General features: G+C 36.8%; 1 protein-coding gene across 1 annotated transcript; it reads left to right on the top strand.

The window, feature by feature from the left end:
- The first annotated feature begins 4,168 nt into the window (after nt 1–4,168).
- On the top strand, nt 4,169–7,811 carry etaa1b (ETAA1 activator of ATR kinase b). Its single transcript, XM_028468477.1, has 6 exons — nt 4,169–4,355; nt 5,090–5,206; nt 5,298–5,362; nt 5,476–5,585; nt 5,945–6,942; nt 7,473–7,811. The coding sequence occupies exons 1-6, from the start codon at nt 4,322–4,324 to the stop codon at nt 7,583–7,585; spliced, it is 1,437 nt and encodes a 478-aa protein (XP_028324278.1). The 5' UTR covers nt 4,169–4,321; the 3' UTR covers nt 7,586–7,811.
- The last annotated feature ends 2,164 nt before the right edge of the window (nt 7,812–9,975 follow it).

The raw sequence follows: 9,975 nt of genomic DNA, 5'->3' as shown, positions 1-9,975 counted from the left end.
ATTCATATATTATTAATTGAATCGTTGTTAAAACAAATCATTACACCCCAACTTTGAACTCTTTTTAACACTTTTTCTGTCTGTTTTTTCCACTCTAATTTGTAACTTTTAACCAATTTCTGTGGTTTTTAAAATCACATTTCTCCACCTTTTTCACCATTTTTGAACCCATTTTATTAGTGATTAAAACAATGATTTCCATCTTTAAGATGACTATAATAATAATAATAATAATAATTATAAATGTTCCTGATAACAGTGGATATTATTCAGATGAATAAATAAATGTGGTTATCACAGATAACCATCATTTTGCTGACAGGGGGGTCGCCCCATCTCTGGGACCTTTATTTTGGGTTTCGTGGGCTGAAAGGTTTGAGAACCAACAAAGTGAACATAAAGCCTGATATGATGCTAGCTCGTACTCTCACTCTGCTGCTAAGCTACGCTAGCAAAGGAGCTCAACACCAGGAAGTGGGTGAACCCAGTCTCCCAGTCACTGAAACCCTGGACCAGTGCCAGGTCACAGAGCTCCGTCACATGCTAACGTCACAGGTTAGCCGCCGCTAGCCCAGAGGACGTCTGACAGCACCGCGCTAACAATATTATATATATATATATACTGTATATATATGTGTGTGTTTCTCAAAAGATTTAAACAGGAAGTTTGAAACTCAATAAACAAATAAAATAATTTTTGTGTTTTTCTTTTTCAAAACTTTGTATCACATCGATCTGGTGAACCTTTAATCATCGTTATATCACAAACTCAGTGCGTCGTCAACATATAGATACAGATTACCAGCGATAGGAAAAATTAGATTAGAATGTTGATTATTACTCCAAACGATTACAAAAGTAACATAATCAAGAAAAAACGATTATTAATAAATTTATATATATATATATAAATTGTACATGTTTTATTTGTTAAATAAAACAAACTTCCATGATTTTACATATATACAAACAATAAAACTAGGCACACACCAATTATTAATGCTAACTTTGAGTTGTTTAGTCGTCGCGCATACAAGCTCCTCTGCCCCGCCCCTAAGCTAAAGCTAGCCTAGCCTGCAGGCTAACGTGTGGAAAGTTGATGCTAGCGGTCTTGAAACAAAAATAAAATTAAAAATACACAAAAGTTATCTAAAGCACAGAAATAACAACAAATATAAATACATATGTATATATATTTGTTGCAAATTCTGTATAAATAATATGAATGCACAATTATATATATTCAATGATTCAAGAATTGTCATTTGTTTTAATGTGAACTTGCACAGAATTAAATGATGTACCACAGTAAGCCCTTATATACAGTAAATAAACAACATCACAGATCTCACAGCAGGAGATTGTGAACATACGTGTGTACGTGTGCTTGATTTATTAAAAAATATGATCCGTTTATTTATTTATCCAGTATATATTGGGTTTGTTTTAGTATTATACAAATCATAGATGTGTATTTTATTTTATAGAAATAAAAGCACTTCATAAACACATATATATACACAAAGAATATGTGAGATGTGATTAGACTGTTCTAAAACTGTTTAGTTTAATTCTATTGTTGATGTGTTTTTGCAATCATAAACCTATTCATAAATACTTTATATACTGTATATATATACACACTGTATTATGACCTACCTGACAGATCCACAGAGAATGCATTGAATTAAAGCAGATTAATTAAATCCCAGTTTAAATCTAAAGTGTGACTCCAGTTAACCTGTTTAGCATCGACGACAGCTACGTCGCTAACGTGACAACGTGCCTGTGGGCGTGCATGTGCCGTTTGTTCACCAAAGACAATAAAGTTCATCTCTAAAGAGATTATTATTCTCATCAGCAGGATTAAGATGGACTGGGAGCTCCATTTAAAGCAACAGTAATGGTTTTTAATTAAAAACTATAAATCTACACTCGTTATATTCATTCATCTGTGGAGTTTTAGCTTTTTAAAAAACACATTTATTTGTTATATGAGACAGATAATTAAAGATGAGCAAAACAAGAAAGTGTGTGTGTGCCAGTGATATGATGCCTTCACACACACACACACACACACAAAGTATCCAAGCACCATCTAGTGATTTATTCAGGAAATTGCTTTGCAGAAAACTCAATCCACTTCTTCTATCTGTGATTAACCTTGGTCCGGGGCCCACATGCGGCCCTCGGCAGAATTTTATACGACCCACAAAGTAAACGCACAAAATTACTCCAAAATGAGACAAAATTACAGAGAAATACAAAGAGGGACGACAAAAATACACGTTTTTAGTCCAAGAATAGACACATTTACTCCAAAAGCACACATGATGACGACAAAATAACAAAAAATGAACAAAACAACACAAATATTTAAATTACACAAATAAAAAAACTAAATACACAGAATGACAGAGAAATACACAATCCAACAACAAAAATAAACTAAATTACTCCAAAAACACAAAATTACAAAAAAATACAAAGAGGGACAACACAAATACACATATTTATTTAAAAAATATACATATGTACTCCAAAAATACAAATATTTTTGGAGTAAAAAAATATGACGACAACAGAACTACACATTTTAAATTGTACAAAATAACAAAAACAACTTACTGTAAATCACACAAAACTAAATATACAAAATGACAGACGAATACACAAACCAACAACAAAAATACACAAAATCACTCCAAAAATACACACAAAATTACAGAAAAATACAACAAGGGACTACAAAAATACACATATTTACTCCCAAAACGACTACAAAACTAACATAAAAATATACAAAATAACAAAAAAGCTAAAAACTAAATACACAGAAAGAACAACAGACAAATACTAAAACCAACAACAAAAATACACAAAATCAATCAAAAAAGACAAATTTACAGAAAAATACAAAGAGGGACAGCAAAAAAAACAAATATTTACACCAAAAACACACATGGCAACGACATAAATTCAGAAAAATGTACAAAATAACAACAAAAATACTCAAAACAACTTAAATCACACAAAACAAAATAACCATAACACACAGAGTGACAAATACACAAACCAACAACAAAAACACACAAAATCAAATATTTGCATGAATTGGAAATTCATGATGTGACCTAAAGTTAGTACAGTTAGTAGCTACTGCTGTGAAATCAAACATAACATATATATAACTTATATAACTAATGGCACAACTTTTACCATCCATTTAAAAAACATTAAAATATTAGTTTGCCCATTGTACATTAACTGCTACATACAATATTTTAATAGAAATCTCAGTCTTGTCTTTTTATCCAGGTTTGGTTAATGGGTTGTTTTAACTTTTCCCTGCTTTTAAAACCGACTAATTAAAATTAACAAATACTACATTTACTGTTCGGTCATTTTCGACTCCTGCAAGCCAAACAAACCGAGTTATATCGATTAAATGATTAAAAGAAAGAGTTTAGTTGGATAAACGTACCGTCAAACACGAGGCAGGTTCAGCTAGTTTTTTTTATTTTCAATATTAAAAAAACTTTATTTAAAATTACAGCTGACAAATACAACAAACAACATAAAGAATCAATTTCACTAATCTGGAAAATAAAACACGTCTAGGCAACTTTGTAAATTAAGTAAACGTTGAATTAAATGTAAAATTTTATTGTAACAATTAAAGAATTTTAAAAAGAGATTTTTTTTTACTTGAATCATTAAATAAATGATACCTAAATTGTGAAAGAGTTTATGTTTTGTAAATATTATAGACTGAGTTTTTATTAGATTTTTTTTTTTTTTTTTACTTCTATAATAATAATAATTAAAACGACTGATTTAAAGAATGTTGGATGAGTTTATAACTAATATTTTATATAATTATTTTATTCATATTTTACATTGGTGGTGATTGTGGCTATGAAACATACTGATAATAAAAAAAATAATTGTTAAAAAGAATAATTTGCCACCTGAGATTTCGAATAATGTGCAAAATAAATCATTCATGTTAAATATTTTTACAATTTTGGTGCCATAATATGTGTTATTTTCCTATTCCGTCAATATATTTAAAATTAAAGACGTAGTATTTAAAATAAATGTTAGTTTTTGTTTTCATTGATAATCCGTTTGTCCTCCTCGGCCTCCGTAGTATGCTGACGTCATGAGGGAAAATGGCGGCCTGTTTGATTTGTGTGAAAATAAACCCTGAGAGTTAAAGCGTAACTTTGTGCAGTTCACGCTGCGTTTTGTGTTTTAATGGTGATTATTGACACCGCGGAATTCACGGTGAGCAGATACGGAGAAACACGGCGGACAGATGAGCGGAGCAGCGCCGTCTAACCGTTGTAAAGGTGAGCAAACACATACTATAGATGGGCCATAACATTAGACACACCTGTACTGACCGTAAGTTAGAGGCCCGAGTGCGCATGTGCACCACACACAGGGTCACTGATGGTGCTTTAGAGACATAAAAACATACGTAAACAGTTACAATATATAGGAAAATAAAGCATCAATGATGTATACTATCATTGAATAAAACAATTCAAACCGCAGATACGTATTAGTAAATAATAAAAATATAGCATTGTCCACGTAAAATGTGATTTGTTTTAACATCTCTGTTGAAATCCGAGTGTATTATAAACAAAAACACATGCAAACAGTTAAAATCTAAAGGAAATCACTGAGGAAAATGAAGTTATAGCATCAATGATGTATAAAATCACATAATAAAACCATAAAAACTACAGATACGTTTTAGTAAATAATAAAATTGTAGTATTGCCATTATAAAATGTGATTTGTTTAACATTTCTGTTAAAATTTGAGTGAATTAGGAACAAAAACACAGCGAAACAATGCACACACACACACACAACAAACTCATTTTAAAAGCTGAAAAATCCTGCTCAGTATGTGATGACTTCTAGTGCACGTGTCAAACTCGAGGCCTGGGGGCCAAATCCGGCCCTTTAGAGCATTCAATTAGGCCCGCAGCAGAAAGCAAAAAATAAAGTAGATAAAAGAAATTACAAATGTGTTGTTTACATACCGTCATCATCGTAGCCGTTTGTTTCAGATCTGCAGAGTCCAAGGGGGAGGAGCTTCAGCAGATTCTCAGCTGAGTCTCCTGGAGATGTGGAAGCTACACAAGACATCGTTTGGGATTCCACGTCTCCCTCCAGGGCTCGCACAGGTAAACTCTGACACGTACACACAGGTAAACTCTGCATTTACATGTTTAAAGCAGGAAAGTAAAGGACATACATTGTTATTTTGTCCCTCAGGTTCATGGCAGAGGAACACCAGAGTCGTGGCGATATCAGACATCGTTAACCGCATCGCTCCAAAGGTCAGATGTCAAGGTTTTAAAGCTTTTTTTTTTTGTGACTAATTGTTTGGGGTTTTTTAATCTGCTGGAGAATGTTTTGCAAACTTTTTTGCTGTACGTGTTTTTAATTTAAGGATGCGAAGCCAAAAGGGAAGGAGTCGTCGTTGCTGCAGTGGATCAGTGACGGTGGAATCCCGTGCACGCCAGAAATCCCACGTGCACGACTCAAGAAGAAGTCCACACGGTACGTTCGATAAACGCAGTGACTGATGATGTCATGTTGAAAGGTTTAGCGTTCCAATTAGATAAGCACAACCTCTGATTTTCCATTTTAAGATATTGCGTCAATTTTCAAAATATTACGACTTTAATCTCGTAGTGCTCGGATTTCTATTTATTTTATACGTTGTCGTACTTTTCTCTACATCAGAGCTGGAATTTCTGCGTTTACAGAAAACCAGAGGCCCTAGGTGTGTGTGTAGATGTGTGTGTACATGTGTGTAGGTGTGTGTGTAGATGTGTGTAGGTGTGTGTGTACATGTGTGTAGGTGTGTGTGTACATGTGTGTAGATGTATCAAGGTGTGACGTGTCCCTCTCCACAGGCCGAGCAGTGTGGACGACCTGATGAAACTGGCTCGACAGTTTGATGAGAACATGCAGCAGGACAGTGAAGGTCGTCCTGACAACGACGCCCGTCACCACGGCGACGCCTCGGCCACTAAACGTTCACAGCCTCCACCGGCCGATAACGTAACGGAGACGACGTGCGCGTTGCCGTCGTCATCCTTGCAGCAGACGGAGGCGGAGCTTCAGGCGCTGTTTGACTCGTCCACTCAGCGAATCAGCGGTCGGCTCAGCGTCAGCTCATCAGCATCTTCTCAGGAAGTCAAAGAGCGCTCCAAGCTCAGATCTGCTGAGGTCATCGACGACTGGGGGGACGACGACGACTTCCTGAACGACTCTTTGGTTCTGGCGCTGAGCCAGGAGGCGGGCCCTAAAATCAGAGAGACAGACACCGCCCACGGGTCCTCAGACCTCAGCAAACTGCAGGAACTCTGTCCCAAACCCAAAACCTCCAACAGAAGCACTTTCAGACTACAGCCCAACCCTCACTTCCAAACCGTGACCTCCATGCTAGCCACTCCTCCCACTAAGGCTCAGGCTCCTCCCACTCAGACTAAGGCTCCTCCCACTCAGACGCTGGACGTCGACAGCCAATGGGAGGACGGCGAAGATGACGCCCTCCTTTATCAGCTGTGCGACAGCATCGAGAAGATCTCCAGCAGCAGGACCAGCACGCAGCCTGTGGCCGTAAGCTCCACCCACTTCACCGGCCTCAAGGCCCAGTCCCCACGCACCTTTGCACGCTCCAACTCACTGCCAGGCTCCGCCCACCGACCTGTCGACAATCAGGGACGGAGCGCGCCCATGGAAGCGTCCAGCAGCAGGTCAGTGATGTCACAGAGCTTCCCGGGAACGTTCCACCCTGGGAACGTGGAGCGGAGCGGTCGTGCGGGGAACGCTACAGGACTGCAGAACAAATCCCAACATTCAGCTTTTAAGAGGCACGTGTCGGACACTGCAGCCATTAACAGCAAAGGTAAGAACCAAGATAATCTGATCCACAAAGAAGCAGTTTATCAAACATCTGAGTGAGAAAGAAAAGTATCAGTGATTCTCACCTGTGTCCATAGGAGTAGAAACACATTACAATACTCAAAATAACTCAAAAATAACTCCAAAAGTTCATAAAGTGATAACAAAACACACAAGATGTCAGGAAAATGCATAAAATGACTACAAAACATACTAGATGATAAAAAAATACAAATAATTACACCAAAAACACACAAAATGACAGAAAACGACTTAAAAATGAAGCAAAACGGCTGAAAAATACATAAGAAGATTCTAAAAACACACAAAATGGTAAAGGAATACATACAATTACATGTCAAACACACAAAATAACACAAAATGACTTCGAAACATACAAATTGCTAAAAAAAAAAAAAAAAAAAATCTGAAAAATACACTTTTTAGGCTCACGTTAAATGAGGATTGGTTGAGGGTTAGAGGCAGTAGATGTTTCCTTTGTTTCTCAACCCGTGGTTCCTGTCTGTGCTCCAGTGCTGGTGCTGAGTCAGAAGAAGGACAGATGTTCTGCTGAGGAGATCGAGAGGAAGAAACAGGAAGCGTTGGCCCGACGACGCCTCAGGATGCAGAACGTCTTCAAACCCTGAGGACCAACACACCATGATCTGATCTGATCAACAGGAGGCGCTGTTTCCATCTGTAATTACGCCCTATCCCCTGAAACCAATGACCACAAAGCAACTGAATAAATGAATCATTTCTCTTATTTTGAAATTCCAGAGGAGGACAGGAAGCTTTGTTTGATATGTTTATGCTTCTTTTCCCTCGTGAATCTTTTGCTTTTGCACGTGTCAAATATTTCTGAACCTCCAACAGCACAAACAGTGATGCACCTTTCAAAATAAAACGTAACTTTACCACGTGTGTTTTGGAGTAATTTGTTGTCTTGAAAAAATGACAAACCTGTGGTTGATTGGAGTCTGGTCCTGGAGAGCCTCTGTCCTGCACATTTTACATGCTAACCTGGCCCAGCACTGGTAGTTTCTATGTTTTTTAAGTATTATTGTGTAGTTTTTGTAGGCATTTTTAATACATTTTCTTTCCTTTTGTTTAAATTGTTGTTTTGTGGGGTTTTTTTTATAACTTTGTGTTTTGTTGTGTTTTTTTTACTTTTTGTGTATTCGTGTTGTTTTGTGGTTATTTTTGTTGTTTTACTTTTTAGTTTTTTTAACTTTTTGGTTTGTTTGATGTTGTTTTATGGGTTTTTTTTAAACTTTTTGTCTATTTTTGTTGCTGTTTTGTGCACCTTTGGATTAATCTAATCTGTTTTTAGACTCATTTTACGTATTTCTGCTGCTGTATTTGGTTTACTTTTACTACTGCGGACCCTGGTCCTGGTCCTGGTCCACCATTATGCCCATCATTTAATCATCAGCGTGTTCTGAAACAGCTGCTATTGAATCAAACACATTCCTGTGCTGCTGACAGTCTCAGAGTGGAACATATTATTGGGATTATTATTTTAATATGAGCTAATTTCTGCTCACCTGCTGCTACAAAGTTCACCTTTGTGATCCCTGCAGGATTCCTCCCCCATTCCCAGCGTCACAGGCCTGGGAGCGCTCCCAGGTGTGTGTGTGGGTGTGTGTGTGTGTCAGTTTGGCAGCAGCATGAAGGCTTCTGTTTTTACGACTATGATTATGGTTATGATGATGATGACTCGTATTTATTTCAACTATCTGATGAAAGCGCAGCCAAAGCCAACAGGTGTGGGTCGGCCACAATATGGCGCTCGCTGAAGGATGGCTGTAACGTCACCATGGAGACGAGAGGGGGACGCTGTCTGATCGTTAGGAGTATGATTTATGGCTGTTAGAGGGACGTGAGGCGGTAATTGCTGCAGCGATGATGATGATGATGTTGCTTTAGCAGCTGCTTAAACTGTCCACTCTGGGCTGAATGTGGTCGTTTTTGGCGTTTCAGACGCTTGAGTCTGATGTGAGAGGATGTTAATATGGTAATAGAAGCTGCAGAGAAGAGAGGGTTTTACTTTTCAGGATCTTCCTCAAATCTGTTTATTTTTCTCTGTTTAGAGGAATTTACAGGCTATTCAACTTCCCCAAATCATAGCATACATGCTAAATACAGTTAATGGAGGCAACTACTGTTGTCTTTTTATATTTCTATACAATTATTTTCATATTTACTTTAGATGAATAATGGAAGCTGGGAGGTTTACGCTGAAATCACCCAGATAAAGGAAGCAAAAAGTTTGACTTGTCGACTGCTACTTGCTAAACATTCAATCACCAGTTCTACGAGAAAAACACCTTTGAAAAGTGTGATATGGCAGACAAAGTGTCAGGAAAATACATAAAATCACAATATACTCACACAAAATGTCAGAACAGATACATAAAATGATTCAAAAACTTACAAAATCATAAGGACATACAGAGAATTACACAAAAATACACAAAAGGACTGAAAAATACATTAAACAGCTCCAAAAACACACAATGACACAGAAATACATACCGGTGCTTTAAGCTGAAATCACCAACATTACGTTGCAAGAAATTTGTCATGTCTTTCTGCTACTTGTTAGACATTCACCCATTTTACAATAAAATACTCTTTGAAATGTGTGATATGACACGAAATGTCAGGAAAATACATAGAATTATAACAAAGATACACAAAGGGACTGAAAAATACATTAAATGACTCCAAAAACACACAAAATGATTAAGAAATACATAAAATCACACTTTGGCAAACACAAGAAATCACACTAAGGATGAAGTAACAAAAAAACCTCATTTATTCTTCTACAGGACTCCACGTCCCATAATGCAATGCAGGAAACTTTACCAACAATAAGAGAGAAAACTTTTGGGTTTTAAATCTTTTTTCTATGTAAAATTAAAGTCGTTGTTCGTAAATGAAATCCAGACAAACAGCTTTAGTACAAGAGGGAAGAAACTATGTGAGAAACTCTAAAGGAGGGTTGGGGGCGGGGCTAAAGTTAAACTAA

This window comes from Gouania willdenowi, chromosome 15, assembly GCF_900634775.1.
Source record: "Gouania willdenowi chromosome 15, fGouWil2.1, whole genome shotgun sequence".
Lineage (NCBI taxonomy): Eukaryota > Metazoa > Chordata > Actinopteri > Blenniiformes > Gobiesocidae > Gouania > Gouania willdenowi.
This window is presented reverse-complemented; position numbering and strand designations above follow the sequence as displayed.